This window comes from Rana temporaria, chromosome 3, assembly GCF_905171775.1.
Source record: "Rana temporaria chromosome 3, aRanTem1.1, whole genome shotgun sequence".
NCBI lineage: Eukaryota > Metazoa > Chordata > Amphibia > Anura > Ranidae > Rana > Rana temporaria.
This window is the reverse complement of record NC_053491.1, coordinates 452,106,385-452,130,818: the sequence shown is the minus strand read 5'-3', so window position 1 is coordinate 452,130,818 and position 24,434 is coordinate 452,106,385. Positions and strand designations below refer to the sequence as shown.

Below are 24,434 nucleotides of genomic sequence, written 5' to 3'. Positions count from 1 at the left end.
CTGTCATCACATTATCTGTCCTAAATTGAGAATGCTGCTCTCCATAGATACAGTATAGTGAGTGTTGTCACCCTACAACAGGAAGTGTGCTACTGGCAGGATCACCGGGTGAAATTAAGGTGAAGGCAGAAAAAGGAAACAAAACAAAGCCATTGCATCTAATACCTGCAATAAGTTACATTTTTTGTTTTCGAGTTTAGATTCACTTTACATTTTTTGAGACGTCTATTTTACCAATAGGCCTGAAAAATGGAGCGAACAGATACCAGAGGCCCATCTAATTCTCTTTTATTGAATTGTATTGTTGCTGTAATGTCTCCTTTTATATTGTAAAGCGCTGTGCAAATTATTGGCACTATATAAATCCTGTATAATATTAATGCTGTAAGCCTAGAGGCCCAATACACAATTTCGTATTGTCAGCATTAGGGTTGTCCCGATACCGATACTAGTATCGGTATCGGGACCGATTCCGAGTTTTTTCGGCGGTAGTCAGACGCCGATACCCCGCCCCGATACACAAATAGAATACTTAACCCCCCCCCGCGCCGCGCCGCCGCCGACCGCCGCCACCGGAGCCGCAATTCGCCGCTGCGATCCGCCGCCGTTACGCCGCTGACTGTGTAATACGGGCGGGAACATTACAGCTTTGAATAGCTGTAATGATTTGCGCCACGCATAGACACTCCCCCTTGCTCGGGTGAACTGTCCAATCCCGAGCGAGGGGGAGTGTCTATACACGCAGCGTGGCGCCAATCAAAAGCTATTCAAAGCTGTAATGTTCCTGGCCGGCCGTAGTACACAGTCAGCGGTAGCAGGTAAGCGGGCCATGGCTGCATATGGGGGGAGACACACACGGCTGGATGGGGGGAGACACACACGGCTGGATGGGGGGAGACACACACGGCTGGATGGGGGGAGACACACACGGCTGGATGGGGGGAGACACGGCTGCATGGGGGGTGACACACACGGCTGGATGGGGGGAGACACGGCTGCATGGGGGGTGACACACACGGCTGGATGGGGGGAGACACGGCTGCATGGGGGGTGACAATGGCTGCATGGGGGGTGACAATGGCTGCATGGGGGGTGACAATGGCTGCATGGGGGGATACATTGCTGGATGGGGGGTGACAATGGCTGGATGGGGGGATACATTGCTGCATGGGGGGTGACAATGGCTGCATGGGGGGTGACAATGGCTGCATGGGGGTGACAATGGCTGCATGGGGGGTGACAATGGCTGCATGGGGGGTGACAATGGCTGCATGGGGGGTGACAATGGCTGCATGGGGGGTGACAATGGCTGCATGGGGGTGACAATGGCTGCATGGGGGGTGACAATGGCTGCATGGGGGGTGACAATGGCTGCATGGGGGGTGACAATGGCTGCATGGGGGGTGACAATGGCTGCATGGGGGGAGACAATGGCTGGATGGGGGTATACATTGCTGGATGGGGGGTGACAATGGCTGGATGGGGGGATACATTGCTGCATGGGGGGAGACAATGGCTGGATGGGGGGATACATGGCTGCATGGGGGGAGACAATGGCTGGATGGGGGGGAGACAATGGCTGGATGGGGGGAGACAATGGCTGGATGGGGGGATACATGGCTGCATCTGTGGGGGGACATCGCTGCATTTGGGGACACATTTTAAAAAAAGTATCGGTATTCGGTATCGGCGACTACTTGAAAAAAAGTATCGGTACTCGTACTCAGTCCTAAAAAAGTGGTATCGGGACAACCCTAGTCAGCATGCATGTATCGGGCAATCTGACAATCACTTTTTGACCGCAAGTTAGTCTACTGAACCAATTTTTACATAGTTTTTAGGATGTTTGGGATATTTAAAAAAACAAATATCTATACTCACCTCTATGCTGTAGCTGCCCCCCTAATGGCTCTAAGCCTGAGAACTGAGCACTCACATGACCACTTAGTTCTCGGTCCTCTTAAAGTGGAGAGCAGTGACTGAACGCACAATAAATCAAAGCTACAGCAGCAGAAGACCACACCGGGTGCCATTCCTGTCAGCTAAGAACAGAAAACTGAGGCTACAATTTGCACAGGCTCACCAAAATTGGACAATAGATGATTGGAAAAAAACGTTGCCTGGTCTAATAAGTCTCGATTTCAGCTGCGACATTCAGATGGTAGGGTCAGAATTTGAAGTAAACAACATGAAAGCATGGATCCATCCTGCCTTCTATCAATGGTTCAGGCTGGTGGTGTAATGGTGTGGGGAATATTTTCTTGGCACACTTTTGGCCCCTTAGTACCAATTGAGTGTTGTTTAAATGCCACGGCCTACCTAAATATTGACCATGTCCATCCCTTTATGACTACAGGTTACCCATCTTCTGGTGGCTCCTTCCACCAGCATACACAACACCTCAAATCACCTCACCACTGGTTTCTTGAACATGACAATGAGGTCACTGTACTCCAATGGCCTCCACAGTCACCAGGTCTCAATGTGATGTGGTGGAACAGGTGATTTGCATCATGGATGTGCAGCCAACAAATCTGCAGCATCTGCATGATGCAATCATGTCACTATGGACCAAAATCCAGAGAATGTTTCCAACACCTTGTTTGTTGAATCTATTCCACAAAGATTCAAGTCAGTTCTGAATCCAAAAAGGGTCCAACCCGGTACTAGTGAGGTGTACCTAATAAAGTGGCCAGTGAGTGTATATATTCATTGTTATATCTGCTTATGTTGGAAGAATTCTAATATTTGCCAGACTATCCATGGTGTGAAGATGCATCACCCCCCCAAGAGTGAAAATGTCCAAATTGGCCCAAAGTGTCAATATTTTTTGTAGCCGCCATTATTTTGCAGCACTATTTTCCGTGTTTATGGGGGAATTGAGCGATTTCTTAGGCTAGACAGGATGACTACAAGAAGAACATACCTGTGTTGATCCCCACACTTCCCCGTGGAATCTCTGCTCTGTGAGCCATCGGACTACTGGTGCAGCCTTGTCAAACTCTTCCATCCTAACAAGGGCGAGGAGTGCATAGGATGTAGCCTCCAGTGATAGGTGGTGGGATCCAGGTTCCTCCCAGTGATCGTTATCTAGAAGAAAAGTTTTGTGGTAATTAAGCATGAGCAAGCGTTAAAGGGCATCTCCAGCAACAGTGGATTCCTTGTACCTTGACCCCGGGCTGTTTTTTGCTCATGGGCACCCCATTGCTTTATTGGGATCATACATACGTGTTTGTGCTCATTGGCAACTCTGGTTAGATTCTTGGGAAGCATTTCTACAAGATTTGAACTGGGAATTGGGTCCTATGCACCTGCTTTGATCTCCGAGACACCCATGTGAATGTGTCCTTAGTCAGAGGAAATGAAAGCTGCCATTGCTAACCATAATGGACAATAGGGATGTGCTGAACACCCCCCCCCCCCCGTTCGGTTTGCACCAGAACCTTCGAACGGACCGAACGTTCACGCGAACATTTAGAACCCCAATGACGTCTATGGGACTTAAACCCTTGGAATTCAAAAGAGCTAATTTTAAAGCCTTATATGCAAGTTATTGTCGTAAAACGTTTTTGAGAACCTGGGTCTTGCCCCAGGGAACATGTATTAATGGAAAAAAAGTTTTAAAAACGGTCGTTTTTTTTAGGAGAAGTGATTTTAATGATGCTTAAATAAAAAAATAAAAAAATGAAAAATTCCTTTAAATATTGTACCTGCTGGGTGTCTATAGTATGCCTGTGAAAACGTCTTTGTGAACCCGGGTCTTGCCCCGGGGAACATGTACTCCTGAAAAAATTACCGTTTTTAAAACTTTATTTCCATTGATACATGTTCCCTCGGACAAGACCCGGGTTCTCAAAGGTGTTTTCACAGGCATACTATAGACACCCAGCAGTGTACAATATTTAAAGGAATTTTTCATTTTTTTTTTTTTTTTTAATTTAAGCATCATTAAAATCACTGCTCCTGAATCTTTGGATGCAAACTACAGAGCACACGGCCAGTACACACCAAGTAGCTTTAGGTGCAAACTACAGAGGACACAGGCAATAAACCATGTAAGAATACTGCAGCTAGCACAATCACCTGCCTGCCAGTAAATTAGGAAGAACTGATCTAGCTAAACTATACAGTGTATAAATATATGTACAACACCTGGGATGTATATATATCCTCTACTCATTGTAACATTAACTGACTAGCCTGCCTGCCTGCTCTATCTACCTGCAAAAAATGACACTCTCACTGCCCTCTCAACCACTGCAACACACTACACAAGGCCGACCTGCAGGCGGCCTTTTATAGTGTGGGGCATGTACTAAACCCCCTGAGCCATAATTGGCCAAAGCCACAAGTTGTGATTGGCCAAGCATGCGGGTCATAGTGCATGCTTGGCCAATCATCAGCCAGCGATGCCGCAGTGAATTATGGTCTGTGAAACTCGAATTTGGCGCAAACTACCCGTTTTGTACGTATTTCAACGAACGATCGAACATATGATGTTCGAGTCGAACATGAGTTTGACTCGAATACGAAGCTCATCCCTAATGGACAATACAATAATAAAACTGCAATGGGAACAATTACTACCAGCTCACTGTCAAGGGTAGTCACTGCCAAGGTATAGACACCCAGGTCCACAAAAGAAGTTGCTTCAAATGAACCACGTGGTTCTTTTTAACAAAACTGTATGGCAGCCAACTTTTCTGGTGAGTGTCCGTTTCACGGGGTTGCAGTGGATGATTCTGGAGCACTGTACTGGATCACCTCTTCATTTTTCAAGTCACCATCAAATTTTTGTTCAGAATTTTGCACTGAACTATTGTGTTTTTACCTATACGTTTATAGTGTTGATACTATCATGGGACTGTGCATCTAAATCTATATTTTTCACTACATTGGTTTTTTTATTGTTGATTTCCATCCACAAGATTGGACTTTTATATATATTTTTTTAACTTTACCATTTATTCACTTTTAACACTTTTTTGGATTTTATTTCAATGTACTGTCCATTTATAACACAGTATTCTCATCTAATTGCTGCTCATAGCCTAGCTGACTACTAGGTCACCGTGGCAACGCTGTCAATTTTAATAGGTGAGGTGATTGTTACTATTATTAATAATTCATTATACTGTTTTGCCGTGTACAGGCGATCGGACATTCCGACAACAAAACATCCGACGGATGTTGGCTCAAACTTGCATACACACGGTCTTGCATACACACGGTCACACAAATATTGTCGGAAATTCAGAATGTCAAGGACGCGGTGATGTACAAGACGTACAACGAGCCAAGAAAAATTAAGTTCAATAGGCAGTGCGGCTCTTCTGCTTGATTCCAAGTGTAATCAGCTCTCAAATTTTTGTTGTCAGAAATTCTGACAGTCCGATGGAGCCTACACACGGTCAGAATTTCCAACACCAAGCTCCCATCGAACATTTGTTGTTGGAAATTCCGATTGTGTGTACGCATACACACGCTCGGAATTTCCGATGGAAAAAGTCAAACATCTGACTTTTTTTCCGAGGAATTCCGTCGGAATTTAGATAGAGAATATGTTCTCTTTTACTCCGATGGAATTCCATCAGAATTCCGATGTGAGTTTGGCTAGGAAAAAGCCAGATCGTGTGTACAGGGCATAAGACTTTGTTTAGACCTGCAGTTGCATGGTTGAGACGCATTTCTGCTGCCCACCAACTGCCCCTCCTTAAGCTGCAATAGGCAGCACACAGGGGCGTTTGCATGACATGATGGTGATGCTTTGCGGCCATGGCAAAGTTCACCTGACATGTAGTGAACCAGCCTACTAAACAGTCTAGCAAAAGGGGAAGTGTCTGTAGGTGGGGTGCAACAAGGTGCAGTGGCAATAACACACACTGTCCAGATGCGATGTAAAGAACTTGTGTTGAAGTAATGCAAAGGCAGTTCACAATAAACCTGTAGAGAGCAGGTTCCAACCAAACTAACAGCACCTGTTAGGTGGGACAGACTGCAGCATGAGAAGTTGCAAACCATACGCTTTCCCTATCGCTAGTTCTGTCCCTAACAGGTGGGATACCTGTTCCTACTCTACCCACTTACAAATGTGTGCAAGCCTACGAGCCAGGGCCCTAAATAGGTTCTGCCTGACTCAAGATGTCTGCTAGAGATACATGGAGTGGCAGCATCTTAACAGATAGCTTCCCCAGTGACCCAATAAACCATAGATGGGCCATGTTCCTCCTGACTCCCTCTCCAAATGCAGTGCAGTTGCGGAAGAGCGCCACCTGCAGTGGAGAAAGTAAACTGCACCTGTCTACACACCAAAAATGCTCCGCAGTTGCACCACCATTGTTGGCAATAATGGGTTTAAAATAGGTGGCGAGGAGGCATCACATTACTTTCTCAGCACCTGTCAGTAGCCTCTGGTGCGAGATCTGAACACAGAGTGGGGCTTTAGAGGCAAGAGAGATTTAGATGCATGTCAACATCTTGAGATTTTCAAACACTTTGTGATACTTATATAAATAATTTTGATACTTTTGTCAAAAAATCCACGTGGGCCATTTTAAGTAACGTCTTCTATGGACCTGGGTATCTATACCTTGCTCTACTTTGTTTTTTTTTTCATGCCATTGCTGAACACCTTCTAAAAAAAAAATCTAAAGACTTAAAAAACTGAAATTTACCTACTTTTAATTGTGGATGAGGGTTAAAACTCTTTTTAAGTTTTTACTACCTTTATGGCCCCATTTTCACTAGGACAGGAAGCGAGAGAAAAACTTCAATAGTGACACAGAGAGTAAAAAAAAAATACTCCTTTTTAGTAGAGTGGGGGAAGACTTGAGGATCCAACAACATATTGTTACAGCCTTTGTCACCCTTATTTTCTGTTTTGGTGAAAACTTTACCACCTGGACAAGTAATTAGGATGAAACCTCATCAGACAGCAATACAAAACTGACATGAAGATACTGAGATGTTCCCACTAGATCTTTATGAATATTGTACCACTCATCAATATAGAGGTTTATTACTGTATATAGCCCCTGATAGGAGTGCCTAGCCTAATCTGTGATCATGTCCTGTAAGAATTGATACTTTACTTTTAGATGCAGACATGAGTCTATTGATGTTCACCAGCTTTCCAGCTCTGGCCAGGGCATAAGAAGTGATGGCGATGGAATATGGTTTTCTGATATTTGGATACTGTTGCTCTAAGTAGTCTATAGCTTTGTTAATGCTGGGTCGTAGGTTCTGCAAAACAAAATAATAGATTGACATCAGGCTTATTAGTGATTGTCTTGGAAAGTAGTGTTTTTATTGTAAGCTAGATAATATAATAGGATATATACCAGTATTAATTATTTTCTTTTTCACCTAAACTTCAGGCCTGTCCATTCAACTTTCCATCCTTCCATTCAAGAGTTTTCGGGCTTATCCATTCGTCTGTCTACTCATCCAACTTTCAATTCATTTTCTGTTATACGTGTCCATGCATCCATCAATCCATATCAGTCTATACGTCAATCTGCCCTTGTAATAATCTGCTTGCCATTATAGCCATCCATCATTTTGTAATCAATTCTCTGGCCCGGATTCACAGACAGCGGCGCATATTTATGCCGACGTAGCGTATCTTTTATACCGACGCAGCGCAGAGAGGCAAGCACCAAATTCACAAAGCACTTGCTCTCAAATCTGCGCTGGGTTTCTAAGGCCTAAGCCAGCGTAGGTTGAAGTGGGCGTGAGCCATGCAAATGAGGCGTGACCCCATGCAAATGATGGACCGAGTGCCAGACAGATACATATAACGTCGAAACAACTGCCTAAGATACGTCGAATCACTGCCTATGGCGTGAACGTAACCTACGCCCAGCCATATTCACGTCCAACGTAAACTACATAAAATACGACGGCTTATGTTCCCTGGTCCATACCTTTGCATGGGTTGCGCCTCATATATGGGAAATAACTTTATGCCGGACGTACAACTTACGCGCACCGCGCGTAGCCTTCCTTCGGGCGCACGTACGTTCGTGAATCGCCGTATCTCCCTCATTTGCATATTTGAATAGAAAATCAATGGGAGCACCACATGCTTCCAGCGTAAATATGCGCCCACCATACACCGGCGTAGGCAAGTTATGTCGGTCGGATGAAGCCTATTTTTAGGCGTATCTTAGTTTGTGGGTCGGTGCATAGATACGATGGCGCACATTTGTACTTACGACGGCGTATCTTGAGATACGTTGGCGCAAGTGCTTTGTGAATCCGGGCCTCTCTCTTTTATTTGTCTATCAATCCATCTACAAATCAGTCCATAAATATACCAATTTGTCCATCTTTTCTTTCAAGCAATCTACAATTATCTATCAGTCCCACTTCCTGCAGATCCATTCATTTGCCTGTCCATCTGCCAAACAGTGCAGCTGTCTGTATAGCCATCTAGTTGTCCATCCATCTGTCAATCAGTCCAACTATCTGTATAGCAATCTATTTTCCCATCCATCAGTCAATTAGTCCAACTGCCTGTATATCTGTCCATTTGGCCATCCATCCGCCAGACAGTCAAACTGTCCATATATCCATCCATATCTTCCCAACCCATAATTTCCAACTGTCCTTATGCCGCGTACACACGGACGTTTTTCTTGTCCTAGAAAAAAATGTTTTTCTCAACACGATTCTTATCAAGCCTGCCTTGCCTACACACAATTGTGAAAAAAAAATGCGCGAGCAAAGCGCGGTGACATACAACACCTACATACAACACCTACGACGGCACTATAAAGGGGAAGTTCCATTCGGATGGCGCCACCCTTTGGGCTGCTTTTGCTGATTTTGTGTTAGTAAAAGTTTGGTGAGAGACGATTCGTGCTTTTCAGTCTTTGTGCTTTTCAGTCTGTTACAGCGTGACGAATGTGCTATCTCCATTACAAATGCTCGTTTTACCAGAACGAGTGCTCCCGTCTCATAACTTGCTTCTGAGCATGCGTGTTTTTTTCCCGTCGTTAAAGCCTACACACGATCATTTTTCACAACGTGAAAAGCGACAACGTTGAGAAAAATGCTCTGGAGCCCACACACGATTGTTTTTAATGACATAAAAAAAATGGCCTTTTGCTCGTCATGAAAAACGGTCGTGTGTAGGCGGCATTACAGTTTGTCTAAACCCACAATTATTTTTTAGATTGAGCAGAGAAGGGTTAAAACCTCTGTCAGTTTATTTATTTCTTTGCTGTCTGTGTCCTTGTTGGGGAGCGAACAGAAATAGGGGCACTGTCTAAGTGGAGGGGATGTCCTCTAAAGAAAAATCTCTCCCCAAGGGGACATAGACACCAAAAATATGCTGATGGGTTTTGACCATTCCGTACTCCATTCAAAACAAACACAAAAAAAAGTTTAGATGTCCACACACCCTGTAGGATATTCATCACTTAGTTCTTGAGCAGTGTAATATACAGGGGCGGACTGACAACTCATGGGGCCCCCGGGGGAATAGGAGATTATGGGGCTCCCGGGGATTAGGAGATTATGGGGCCCCCGGGAAATAGGAGATTATGGGTCCACACAGTATACACACACATACATTATACATACACAGTGGCCCAGATTAAAAAAGCAATTGCGCCTGCGTAATCATAGTTACGCAGCGCAATTGCTTACTTGCCCCGGCGTAACGAGTTCTCCTGATTCAGAGAGCTCGTTACGCCGACTGCAGCCTAAGATATGCGTGGCATAAGGCTCTTATGCCCTCATATCTTAGGCTGCATTCTTACATTGGCTGCTAGGTGGCGTTCCCGTTGTGGTCAGCGTATAGTATGCAAATTGCATACTAACGCCGATTCACAACGTTACGCGAGCCCTGCGTATGCAGTTTATGTCGTTTGCGTACGTCGGGTTTCGCGTAAGGCTGCACATGCTAAAAGCAGGGGCAGCCAATGCTAAGGATACCCGTCGTTCCCGCGTCGCGAGGTTTGAAATTTACGTAGTTTGCGTAAGTGAATCGTGAATGGCGCTGGACGCCATTCACGTTGACTTTGAAGCAAATGACGTCCTTGCGACGTCATTTACCGCAATGCACGTCGGGAAAGTTTCCCGACGGAGCATGCGCTCTACGCTCGGCGCGGGAATGCGCCTAATTTAAATGATTCCCGCCCCCTACGGGATCATTTACATTAGGCGCCCTTACGCAGGGCATTTTTGAAGAGCGCCCACGCAAATTACGTGGCTACTGCTTCATGAATGAAGCGTAGTGCAAATAATTTGCGTAGGCGCAGGGTAAAAAGGGTACACTGCGCCTCCGTAAGGAGCGCGCAGCTGTACATGAATCTACCCCAGTATTTACACACAGACACACAATATACACACACAGTATACATACACACAGAATACACATACACACAGATTTGTATATACTGTCCCTGATTTTACTGAGGCTGGCAACCCTGATGGGGCCCCCTAGTGGCATGGGGCCCTCGGGCAGTGCCCGAGTGCCCGAATGGTCTGTCCGTCCCTGGTAATATAACATATACACTGTATACTGTAGATTTACAGTGGCAATAAAACTTAAATGGAGTAAGAAACAGGGCACTCAAGAGATTATTTAACTACTTACATTTACAACTCCATTACAGGTTTCCTCACTGTCCAGCATAGCGATAAGGACAAACGCAGTGAGAGTAGAGTCTAGTTCAACAGCTCCTTTTATATTACCACCCTGTACAAAAAAATAAACACACTTAAATATTAAAAGTAGAGGTTCCATGGCTAAAACTCAGCATCTGTACACAACAATAATTCGTTTTAGGACAGTTTAGATGCTTGCTTTGACTTGTTTGGGCTTACTCAGTAGAACAAAGCCAAGTGTAATTTTGGTGTAAGGTTGGTGTAATCCACCATCAGAATTCAGTCAAAATTAGTTTTGAAGCACTTTCCACATTCCTATTATTAAGCGAGTCAGAAGGAACTAATATATCGAATTGATGGGCAGAAAGGCCTAAACCAGCACAATTCCCTGAAACTTTTCTTTCTACACTAATGGGCCTCACTGATCTTCCACTGATATTGTTTTGCTGCCATTGGACAATCCCAAAGAGAGGACTGTTTTCCAACTGAAAAGTTTTTTTCTTAGTTAGGTTTTAAGGTATAAGTCCTGGTACTGGTACTGATTGTTCGTATGTTATGCAGTGGGTGGGTAGGGTCATGTTTTGAGGTTGGGTGAATGCTCATTTTCTATGCTCTTTTGTGTTGGCGTGTGTAATATTCTGTCCCTCTGGCTCTCCCACAGAGCTGAACCAATTCACTACCCTCCACATACATGAATGGCTCTTTTTCAAATAGGTAACCAAGATCTTGAGCGCTTCAGAGTGATTTATTGGCATATCAGGGGCCTTGTAATTTAAGAGGGCCCTAATGTTTCAATACACCAGATCTCATTCTGTCCCATATCCTTTTTATAATCCTGTTTCTCAACTAATTATAAATAATCGTCCCATATAGACTTGGCCTTTGATAACCCCTCTCTACTCACTAATATATTAGAAGCTAAAAATGTCACCTGGGAGGCCTTTGACCACTGTCCCTTATCCCTGACTATATGGATATCTATAAGGCATAGCCAATCACTGTGGAGGCTAGGTGCTCAGTGGCTTACTGGCTTTGTCACCCAACAACCAGGCCAGGTGTTCCGAAAACATGCAGGCATATGGGCATAATGATGAGGAATCTACCCTGCCTGCTTTAATCTGGGATGCCTTTAAGGCTATATACAAGGACAATGCATAATCCTCCAAACAACCATTAAATCAGACAGGGGCTCCAACACTCAGTGCTTGCAGGAAAGGAAGGCAGCTGTGCAATTTGCCCCCTATCCTACCCCTGATGCCTCGTACACACAACTATTTTTCCTTCGGCAGGAAAGAAAACGTTGTTTTTCCCGACGTGATTCCTCTCCAGCCTGACTTGCATTCACACGTTCATGCAAAAAAAACGTCCGACCAAAGCACGGTGACGTACAACACGTACGACGGGACTATAAAGGGGAAGTTTCTTTCAACTGGCGCCACCCTTTGGGCTGTTTTTGGGCTGCATACTTGATTCTGAGCATGCACGTTTTTTTTCCCCTCGGAAAAGCATACACACGACCATTTTTGCGACGAGAAAAAGACTGACAGGAAACACGACAAGAAAAAAAAGAGAGCTGGTTTCAATTTTTTGCAGGCAGTTTTTCATCAAGAAAACTGCTAGGGAGCATACACACGACCGGTTTTCATGACCAATATAAAAAATGGCAGTTTTCTCGTCGTGAAAACCTGTCGTGTGTACAAGACATGATAATTTGATCTACAGCAGCAGGCTACTAGCCATATTTTCCCAAAATAACAGACCTCTAACTATTGTCTCTGAACTCCATACCTCAGAGGGTTCCCTTCTTATGTTAAAGAATTACATCTTGATTGAATTTATGAGATACTACACCAATTTATACACCACCTCCCTATCTCCAGACTAAACTAAACTATGTTTTTCTTAGACCTCATAGCATTGGGCTGGCTCTCAAATCCGGAAAGGGACTTCCTCATGCAACCTATAACTGAGACAGAAATACTCTCAGTCATTAGATCATTCCCTAATGGAACGAACCAGGGCCCGGAGGAGTTCATTTTGGAGTTCTATAAAACCTTTTGCCACCTCATTAACCCTTAATCGGGTGGCTATTTATAAAAAAAACTGTCTAGAAGGTGATTCTCCTCTTCCTTCAATGCATGAAGTCCACATCATTATAATACATAACCACCCTAAAGATCCTTCTCTATGTTCTCCTTATAGGCCCATAGCACTCTTGAACTGTGATCTCAAAATTGTAACCCATATTTTTAGTATTAGACTCAGCCATATAATTCAAAATTTGATTGGAATAAAACCTGTTTGGTCTGAGTCTAACAAATCTACTTACATTCTCAAACTATTCATAAAATGCATGCACACCATTTAAATGCAGAGGTACAGGGTTGTCCTCTTTCTCTAATTTTGTTTGCCATAGCTATGGACCTAATTACGGAGAGGCCCTGTGAGTGTCCTCTATCGTTAAAGGCCTCAGGATAGGGATGTATGAGGATAGGAAAGCCCTGTATGTCGACGACCTCCTGCTGTACCTGAAACATGCAGGATCCTTCCTACAGGGGGGCACTTTAAGTTTTGACATACTTTTCACAGGATGCTGGCCTGCAAGTCAATAGCCAAAAATCACAATTTTTTTCCCCAAAGCCACAGAACATGATCCCAAGGGACAAGCAACTGCAACTGTGACCTCACATAATGACAAAGTATATATTATGTTGAACTAATTGATTGTGCTGCAGGAGGTGAAAACAAGGCTAAAGGCATGGAGAAAGTTACCCTTATCTATTCTTGGCTGGATTCATTTAATCAAAATGAAAATATTGCCTAAATTTACGTATCTCTTCCATAACACCCCAATTTGGATGTCCGAATCACTCTACAAGGACCACAATTAGGGTCTGGAGGGTTGGACTCCTCTGGTACTCTTTCCCTATTTACTGCATTTCGGAATAACCCATCCTCACCTTACCACACATCTACACAATCCCAGATCCAAATAGATGAACAGAATAAAAATTAAGACCATAGCAAATGTAGAAGATCATAAGCTTTAAACCTTTGATGCCTACGGTATGTCTACGGTATAACCCCTCCTGTATTATTGATTTAGATATGTGCAGCCTTTGCATGCTTGTAAGCAGAGTTTTATGCAGCCTCAGGTGGGAGGGTTAATGTTGTTTGTGTTTTACGGCTATTTCTTGGCGGCTTTGTGGGTCCGGCCCACTGGTTCTGTGTGTTTTAAAAGGACCAGACCCAAGAGCAATCGCTGCTGTTGGCTGTCATTGCTTTTGTTTGTGGTACCATTGCCGGAGTTCATCCTACTAGCCTGCTGAATTACTTTAGTAGCCTTCTACAGCATAGGGGGATTGGTGGGACCTGCCGTCTGCCCTAAAGATGCCAATCCTGGACACTACCACCATGGACTCAACCACAAGCCTGAGTTAGGGATTGAGCTGGCCACAGATGAAGTGATTTTCTTTTCTGCAACCAGAGGATGAAAAAAAAAAATGCTTGATTCCTCCATCAACACACAGTCAGTGTTGATGGGGGAATCCCTCACATGGAGCCCCTGTGTTCTCCCAGAAGGGGGGGGAGTTGAATAAGGGAGAAGGAGAAGTTCCACTTTAAGGCAGCCTCCCCTCCTCCTTTTCCCGAAATGGCACTTTTTCTCTAGCAGCCTGTCGTAAGTGTGTACATGTAACAGGTGAAGCCTCTTAGTGGAGGAGCTGTTGTTGGCACTCTCTCCAAGAGCAGGTCCGTCTCCCATAGCAATGAAAGCAGATCAGCACCAAAGAGGTCCTGTGCACAAGTCCAGAATAGGAAGAGTTAAGTGAGTGCACAAACAAAATCAATGCTAAGTGCACGGAGGGACCCCATTCTGTTACCGGGAGTAAGGTAGTGGAGATATGCTGGAGAGGACAAGGACTCTGCGTGTTCCTCCTTAATGCAACAGTAATCATGGTGGTGTCAATTACAATTAAGAGAGTGTACTGGCGATCAGATATCTGTTCAAGTAAAGTACCACATGTGTAAGGCAGTGACCCTATCCAGAGTTCCTAGTGTAGCCCAGAAGAACCCACCCCACAGTAGTCTTATGTGACCCACGCTTGGCGCCCCAACAAGAGGGAGAACATGAAGGGAGTGTCACCTACCTATACCCTTACCCTTTCAGGCCATTAGTAGTCAATTTCTTCAACAGCAGGAGAACTTTATCTGTTTTTCTCTGGAAACTCTGCTCAGAGCGGACCAGACTCATCTCTCGATCAACAAATTATCCTGGCCATGATCTTGTATTTAAGCAATCTTAAGCCCTGTACACACGATCGGATATCTGATGGAATTTAGTCCGATGGATTTTTTCGTCGGATATCCGATGAAGCTGACGTTCATCAGTCTTGCCTACACACCATCGGTCAAAAATCTGACCGTGTCCAAATGCGCTGACATAAAACACTACGACGTGCTCAGAAAAATGAATTTCAATGCTTTCGAGTATGCGTTGACTTGATTCTGAGCATGCGTAGATTTTTGACCGATGGACTTCCACACAGGCGATCTTTTTTTCTATCGGTTTTTTATCAATAGGACATTTTTAAAACATGTTCTCTTTTTTTCACAGATGGAAAACAAACCGATGGGTCCCACACACGATCGGTTTGTCCGTTGAAAGCGATCCATCGGTCCATTTTCATCAGACAAACCGATCGTGTGTACAGGGCTTTAAACAAAAAATGGCATATCAACATTTTGGACCTGGATGAGGAGGACTGGTCCGAGGTCTGGGACATGCCTTTCAAACAATAAGTGTCAGTCAGAGGTAAATTGGTACAGCCTATAACCTATAACTGGCCTTAACAGCAAGGAGCACATGGAAGTGCAATGCATGTCAAACAAAAACAAAGAAAAATTCCCAGCTCAACTTACCAACCATCCTGCAAAAAACAGAATTGTCTTGTCTAACAGTGCATGTTAAAAATAGGGGTTTAGTTTGCACACATTTGCAAATGCATGAGTAGGCTGCAGTGGCCGCGACAAGGCACCCCAGTATTATCTGCAATCCTAACGCTATAAATGTTGAGAGTCTCCATAGTAGGAGCACACATATTATATATAGTAATGGATGGATTGAGGGAAGGTTTGCCTATAGGAAGTCCACTCCTCCTTAAAGGCACATGGGTGCACTGAACACCTAGTATATAGAACAATGGCAGTGAAGGTGTCCAGTGCAACCCCCTCCCCCCACCAAATAACCAACAGTACAAACAAACTGTCCCAACTGCCCCAACCTATAACCGGTCTTAACAGCAAGGAGCACATGGAAGGGCGACACATGTCAAACAAAGGAGGACAATTTGGTTTGTTGCAGACAGGTTGGTAAGTTGAGCTGGGAATTTTTCTTTGTTTTTCTTTATAATCAAAAATTAACCTAAACCTAATAATAAATTGATAAAAACTCACTGGCATTTCCATATAATTGAGAAAATCTGTCAGCACCTTATTCATTTGTGCAGATTAAATAGTTACAGTAGAACTTTGGTTTACATAAGATAACTTTTTTTTACTAAAACAATATCAATATTGTACATACCACCATCTCCTGATGGTATACTGGGGCATTTTCTTCAAACATGCCATCTGGTTTCTGCTTCTCCAATAAAAGCCATTTCACAGAGTTGCACAGTATATCTCTGTCAATGCCGATTAAGTCTTGAGCTAGGGCAAAAACTTTCACAACATAGGCAGTGAGCCTGCGGAAGACAAGTCATAACCAGACTAGTAAGCCAGAGAGTGCCAGGGGTGTCATATCGTAAAGGATGGAGTCCCATAAAGTGGACAGAATAAGCACATGTAAAGTCACATTAAGCAAAGGAAGAGACTGAAAAAGTACAAGTGGAGTCATAATAGGCAGGGGAGGAGATAAATAAGCCCAAGTGGAGTCATTAAGCAGGGGTGGAGATAAATAAGCCCAAGTGGAGTCATTAAGCAGGGGAGTAGATATAAAAGCCTGAGTGGAGTCATTAAGCAGGGGAGGAGATATACAAGCAGAAGTGGAGTCATTAAGCAGGGGAGGAGATATATAAGGCCAAGTGGAGTCATTAAGCAGGGGAGGAGATAAGAAAAAGTACAGTTATATTAAGCAGGAGGGGATATATATATATATATATATATATATATATATATATATATATATATATATATATATATATATATATATATAAAAGCCCAAATGGAGTCATTAAGCAGGGGAGGAGATAAATAAGCATAAGTGCAGTTATATTAAACAGGAGGGGGAGATAAATAAGCCCAAGTGGAGTCATTAAGCAGGGGAGGAGATATATAAGCCCAAGTGGAGTCATTAAGCAAGGGATGAAATATATAAGCCCAAGTGGAGTCATTACGCAGGGGAGGAGATATATAAGCCCAAGTGGAGTCATTAAGCAGGGGAGGAAATATATAAGCCCAAGTGGAGTCATTAAGCAGGGGAAGAGATATATAAGCATACATGCAATTATATTAAGCAGGAGGGGGAGATAAATAAGCCCAAGTGGAGTCATTAAGCAGGGGAGAGATATATAAGCCCAAGTGGATTCATTAAGCAGGGGAGGAGATAAATACGCACAAATGGAGACAAAATAAGCTCAGGATGTAATAAGCAGCATCTGGAAAGGTTATAATCTCATTCAGGTTTTTATTTTTGTCTGGGACCTTTTCCTTCCCAGAATAGGAATTGAAGGGAAATTTTCCTAAAAGAGTGGCTAGCTGCAAAATAACCCTAAAATCTAGAATATTGATATCATTCAAGAATAATAAAATAAAGTGACACTACACTCTGGTTTAAAGAACATTCTTAAAGCGGTGATAAACCCAGAATCTAAAATGTAATATATTGCAGCTTACCAATCATTAGATGGGGGAGCTACATTAGTTTTCTTTTTTCTAGGCTTTTTTTTGGGCTTTTCCCACTCTGGGCAGTAACGCACCTCTTGTTTTAGAGCGCCCCTAATCTAGATGAAGGAGCACAGGGGGCACCTTTGGACAGCATTGTCAGCCTAAGGGAGGGAGTGCTGGATGTACTAGCAGATTTAGATACTCTAACAAATTGAAGCCAAAGTCCAAGTAATACTTTTTCCCTTTTGGGTTAAAGGTTTAACATAAATAAATAAAAGCTGACCATTGTAGCCACCCCTGTCAATATCAAGGCTTCATTTCCATGGATGTTTTTACAGCCACTTTTTTTAGCCTTTTTTACAGCTTAAAAACGCCTGTCCATGTTTTTTTTTTTTTTTAGCTGGAGCTCAAAAGCGGTTTTTAGCGTTTTTGCGCGTTTTTTAACGTCTGCCGTTTTTACAGCTCTAAGGCCCCGTATACACGACCGGATCTATCCGCTGGGATTTATCCGCGGATCAGTTCCAGCGGATAGATCTGGTCATGTGTAGGCCCGAGCGGGCAATTTTCGGCGGACATTTGTCCAGCCGACTGATTCTAAGCGGATAAAAATTTCTTAGCATGCTAAGAAATCTATCCGCTGGAATCCTGTCCCTCGGACTTATCCGGCCGTCTGTACAGACTCACCGGATAAGTCCGTCCGATCCCCATCCCTCGCATGCGTCGGAATGATTCGACGCATGCGTGGTAGAATTTACCTTCCAGCGTCGCGCACGTCACCGCGTCATCGTCGCGGCGACGGCGTGGACACGTCGCGACACGTGATCGCGGAAAACATGTTTTCCGCGCGGATTTTGATCTGATGGTGTGTACAAGCCATCAGATCAAAATCCGGAGGAGGAATGTCCGCTGGAAACGGTCCGGCGGACCGTTTCCAGCGGAAATCCTCTCGTCTGTACGAGGCCTTAGGCTGGAGCTTCAGAACGCACTGGTCCTGGTTTTTTTTTGCAGCTTAAAAACGACTCAGCCATCTACAGCGCAAAAACATCATGGTGGGCATGAGGCCATAGACTAACATGGAGAGCCGTTTTTAAGCTGCAAAAAAAGCTCAGAAAAGTGGCTGTAAAAACGTCCAAAAACTTCCATGGAAATGAAGCCTAAAAGGTTGGTCTCAACCCTCTAACTGCTACATTTGCAAGATAGCTTACTGGCAGAAGCACCAGGTGAAAATAAAGGAAAGAAAGCCCCCCCAAAAAACCGAATGCCTCACCTTTTTTTTATATTTTATATTTATGGTAATTATGTTTTGGTGTTTCTTATGTGCACTTTAGGCAATATTAATTGTATACATTTACAAAAGGTAGATCTTAACCATTTTCCTACTGTGCACTTTCACCCCCTTCCTGCCCAGGTAATTTTTCAGCTTTCAGCGCTGTCATGATGTGAATGACAATTGCGCAGTCATGCAACACTGTACTCAAAATAAATATTTATCATTTTTTTCCACACAAATAGAGCTTTCTATTGGTGGTATTTAATCACCACTGGGTTTTTTTTATTTTTTGCAAAACAAACGAAAACAGAATGAACATTTTGAAAAATAAATGTTTTTTACTTGGTATTTTTGCAAATAAGTGATTTTTTTTCTTCACTGATGTGTGCTGATGAGGCTGCACTGATGGGCAGTGACGATGCCGCACTGACGGGCACTGATGAGGCTGTACTGATAGGTGCCACTAATGGGCACTGATAGGCGGCAGTGATGGGTGACACTGATGGGCCTTACTGATAGGCTACGCCGATAGGCACTGATAAGCTGCACTGATGGGGCTGCACCGATGATCAGTGTCCCGATTATCAGTGTGAACAATATCCTGACAGCCTTGTCAGTTAAGGTCCCCTTTCCTTCCACAGACACAACGTGGCAGGAAAGGAATGCTGACAACAGGCAAGTCTGTTTACATGTAATCAGCTGTGATTGGACACAGCTGATCACATGGTAAAGGACCACTGATTGGCCCTTTGCCCTGATCTGTGATCGCTGCGTCCGAAGGACGCAATGATCACAGAGCACGCCCGATGCACCTCGGAGGAGGCACGCAGGGGAAAAGTTCTGGGAGGAGGTCTATTGACGCCCTCCGAGAACTGGACGGCCGCGCGGTAGCCATCATTCAGCTATAGCACGGTCGGCAAGTGGTTAAATATGTATGTGTGGTGGTGACTGTGAAAGGCTTTTGGGTATATTCTATTTTCAAGCAATAAATCCAACTCTTTCATGATTTATGAAAAAATAAATAAATAAATAGGTGGACTTCAAACGTAAAACAAATGTATATAATGCAGAAGTCTCCATTACCATGTGCTTGATGGTGTTTGAATCCAGGCACCATAGGAAGCATCAGGTTTGCGGAATGCCAGCTGACCTGTATAACCTGTTTACCAAAAATAAATGAATTAATGAACACAATCCAATATGATCTCTAGGATAACTTACTGAATCATTAGACATGAGGTCCAGGTTTCAAGCAATAGAAAATGGGAGAAGATCTCATGCCAGACCCCAGTGGTGACATTAAATTGTGTGTCTGGGCCAATAACATCTCTGCAATACAGGCATATTTCTTCATGTTTAACCACATGACCCTTCATGACTAGGGTATTTTTTTCTATTTAGCACTGTGCTACTTTAACTAGCAATTGCGCGGCCATGCAACACTGTACCCAAACTAAATTTATATCATTTTTTTTCACACAAATAAAGCTTTCTTTTGGTGATATTTGATCATCACTGTGATTGATTTTTTATATTGCCTTTTTTCACTTTACATCATGTATTTACTTATACATATTGGAGTTTACCGGTAATTTGTCATTGTTTTTAAATGACTTCTGATGACGTCACTAAGGACGAAACGATCGTTGGGACAGATACGTACACATGCTACTGCGCATGCACGATTGCTGTCTGAATTTTAAAGGAATCGTTTGGATTGCGATATGCTCTGAATTTTACAATCTGATGCAAGTGCACCATTTTTATTATACTGCAAAGAAGAGACAATATCACACAATGTGGAGTCTTTTTGTTTCTATTCACACTTCGGCTCTGATGTCGTGTACACACGATCATTTTTCGGCATGAAAAAAACAACATTTAAAAAAAATGTAATTTAAAATTATCGTGTGTGGGCTTCACATCATTTTTCGGGTTCTGAAATGCTGCACTTTTTAACAACGTTTTAAACTATGTCGTTTTTCGGGTTGTAAAAAATTATCGTGTGTGTGGGCTAAAATGATGTTAAAAACCCGCACATGCTCGGAAGCAAGTTATGAGACGAGAGCGCTTGTTCTGGTAAAACTACCATTCGTAATGGAGTAAGCACATTTATCACGCTGTAACAGACAGAAAAGCGCAAATCGTCTTTTACTAACAAGAAATCAGCTAAAGCAGCCCCAAGGGTGGCGTCATCCGCATGGAACTTCCACTTTATAGTGCCGTCGTACGTGTTGTACGTCAACGCGCTTTGCTAGAGCATTTTTTAAAAACTATAGTGTGTGGGCAACGTCGTTTTAATGATGAAGTTGGAAAAAACAACGTTTTTTCTACATGCCGAAAAATGTAGTTTTTTTCATGCCGAAAAATTTTTGTGTGTACGCGACATGAGGCTTCCTAATAAACAGGCCCTGATCAGCTGTGAACTTCCTGGTGTATACTATCCAAGACTGCTGGGGAGAGAAGTTTGGATTTTTTTTTTGTAAAAAAGTAAGGGGGGGGGGGGGGGGTTGCTTTCTTTCTGGTAATCCTTTATTTTGTTTGTGGTGACAGGAATCATGCTGTCAAGTGTTTGATCATCATTTCCATCATTTTGCACCTTTCCTTTATGGGACTCTTGCTGATGAAACTCAGCTGCATTTGAACATTTTTCTGTTTGCACAATATTTTTCACATATATTTGTTATAGATTTTAACATTTAGATATGTTTACACGGTAAGTAAATGATTGCACAGGACTGCACTTTATTACAAACTTGGTTGTTTTTGCACATATTACATAAATCCACTTGTCAGGGACCACCAGTGCCACTTGTCAGGAACCACCAGTGCCACTTGTCAGGGACCACCATGTCAGGGACCACCAGTGCCACTTGTCACTTGGGGCGGTGATTGCCAGGGAGCAGAGGAGGAGGAGGGAAGAGAGAGGAGAAGGACGACACCTTCTCCACGGGCGGCACAGACTGGGGGCTGTGAGACCCCCTCCGCCCACAACATGTCTGCTTCCTCCATGCTCCCTTTCAGAGGACTACAAAGGGGTGTGCCAGACCACTGGCTGAGCTCAGGATAGGGATAGCAGCCAGCGGTCTTACAAACAGGCAATCCTCAGGCAATAACAACATTTTTTCAGCAAGTTCAGCAGCCTATTACAGATGAACTACAGAGCTCAGAAGAAGATGGATGGCAAAGTGGGTGAAGGTAGGAGACCATCAACAAGGACATGAAAAACATTTTTTGTCTAGAGTTCTGCTTTAAAAATTATTTTTAAAGGGATAGTGCACCTATTGTGTTCCATGTTTCAATTTTTCTGTCTTGTATTCAGACAGTGAGGCCCTGTACACACGATCAGTCCAAACTGATGAGAACGGACTGAAGCTGACTGATGGTCTGATGTGCCTACACACCATCAGTTCAAAAACTGATCAAGTCCAACGCGGTGACGTAAAACACAACGACGCGCTGATAAAAACAAAGTACAATGCTTCCAAGTAGGGTTGTCCCGATACCACTTTTTTAGGACCGAGTACAAGTACCGATACTTTTTTTCAAGTAGTCACCGATACCGAATACCGATACTTTTTTTAAAATGTGTCCCCAAATGCAGCCATGTCCCCCCCACATATGCAGCCATGTCCCCCCCCATATCCAGCCATGTCCCCCCCCCATATACAGCCATGTCCCCCCCCCCCCATATCCAGCCATGCCCCCCCCATATCCAGCCATGTCCCCCCCCCCATATCCAGCCATGTCTCCCCCCATGCAGCATGTCTCCCCCCATGCAGCCATGTCTCCCCCCATGCAGCCATGTCTCCCCCCATGCAGCCTGTCTCCCCCCATGCAGCCATGTCTCCCCCCATGCAGCCTGTCTCCCCCCATGCAGCATGTCTCCCCCCCCATGCAGCATGTCTCCCCCCATGCAGCATGTCTCCCCCCCATGCAGCATGTCTCCCCCCCATGCAGCATGTCTCCCCCCATGTAGCCATGTCTCCCCCCATGCAGCATGTCTCCCCCCATGCAGCATGTCTCCCCCCCATGCAGCATGTCTCCCCCCATGTAGCCATGTCTCCCCCCCATGCAGCATGTCTCCCCCCCATGCAGCATGTCTCCCCATGTAGCATGTCTCCCCCCCATACAGCATGTCTCCCCCCATCTAACCATGTCTCCCCCCATGTAACCATGTCTCCCCCCATGTAGCCATGTCTCCCCCCATGCAGCCATGTCTCCCCCCCATGCAGCATGTCTCCCCCCCATGCAGCATGTCTCCCCCATGTAGCATGTCTCCCCCCCCATACAGCATGTCTCTCCCCCATGCAGCATGTCTCCCCCCATGCAGCCATGTCTCCCCCCATGCAGCCATGTCTCCCCCCCATGCAGCATGTCTCCCCCCCATGTAGCCATGTCTCCCCCCCATGCAGCATGTCTCCCCCCATGCAGCATGTCTCCCCCCCCCCCATGCAGCATGTCTCCCCCATGTAGCCATGTCTCCCCCCATGCAGCATGTCTCCCCCCCATGCAGCATGTCTCCCCCCATGTTTTTGTATGCAAAGAAAGTATATGCTTGCTCTCTGCACACTGTATCAAGCGGCACTGATAAGGCTGCACTGATGGGACTGTATTGATGGGCACTAATAGGCTGCACTGATAAGGCTGCACTAATGGGACTGTATTGATGGGCACTGATAAATTGCACTAATAAGGTCACACTAGTGGGACTGTACTGATGGGCACTGAAAAGCCTGCACCGATGGGACTGTACTGATGGACACTGGTGGGACTGTACTGATGGGCACTGAAAATAATAGATACAACATGTGAAATGGTATACAAAACAACAAAATATACAAGTAGGCACTTGGTACCCACAGAGAGGAAGAGGTGAAGCTCTGAGAGGAAATGGTGGAGCCTAAAGAGGTAGGGGTGGGGTTTACAGATGATAGGGACAGGAAAGGGTGTGGCCTTGACAGGAAGGGGTGTCTCATAATTTAATTAGGGGGTGCATGAGTTTAGTCAGGCCTAGGTCAGCACAAAGCCTAAATACACCACTGGTCTGTGGGGCAGCTATTTTCAACTTGAGTTCCTCCAGAAGTTGCTAGAGGTTCCTTTGATACAGCTCTGGCGTTGCCCTTTTCCAACTTAGCTGGCTTTCGTGGCATCTTTGGGGCATGGCTGCTTGGAAATAGGGTGGCATAAGCTTATACTTCTCAAAAATCCAGGCGGCACCATGACAAAGGGCATTGCACCATAGTTATAGATTTTAGAAGGGTACCGTGTAGACTGTGTCCACCATAGCCCATATAGAAAGTACAAAGTTTTATTTCTTACCAGTATTGATGTGCTGGATGGCCTCTGTTCTGCGATTTATGCCAACGTTTTCCCACTGCCTGGTAGCATCCAGATAATGAGTGGCAATCACAGTGGGAGTCATAGCCATCATGTTCTGTTCTCCACAACCTCCAGGTGGTCTGATCAAGTGATTCAGATTGGCTCCATCGATGCCTTTCTCCACCAGCTGGCTAATTGCTGTCCCTGAGAATTGCAAAGAGCTGAGTTAAAGCTGATCTCCGGGAATGTGCTCTTTACCCCCCCCCCCCACCCCTCAAACAAATTGCTGTGCTAAAAAAAAAAAAAAAGCTACCCAGGGAAAGCAAGGGAAGAAAGGATT

General features: G+C 44.4%; 1 protein-coding gene across 1 annotated transcript in view; it reads right to left on the bottom strand.

Annotated features, from left to right (window-relative positions):
* LOC120933437 (venom factor-like) overlaps window positions 1-24,434 on the bottom strand; it is a 161,180-nt gene that overhangs the window by 34,386 nt on the left and 102,360 nt on the right. The window contains exons 24-29 of the mRNA XM_040346654.1: window positions 24,095-24,298; window positions 19,856-19,931; window positions 16,202-16,361; window positions 10,607-10,708; window positions 7,092-7,242; window positions 2,927-3,090 (exon numbers count right to left, since the gene is read on the bottom strand). Of these exons, the coding sequence (XP_040202588.1) occupies window positions 2,927-3,090; window positions 7,092-7,242; window positions 10,607-10,708; window positions 16,202-16,361; window positions 19,856-19,931; window positions 24,095-24,298 (857 nt within the window). The remainder of the gene's footprint in view (window positions 1-2,926; window positions 3,091-7,091; window positions 7,243-10,606; window positions 10,709-16,201; window positions 16,362-19,855; window positions 19,932-24,094; window positions 24,299-24,434) is intronic.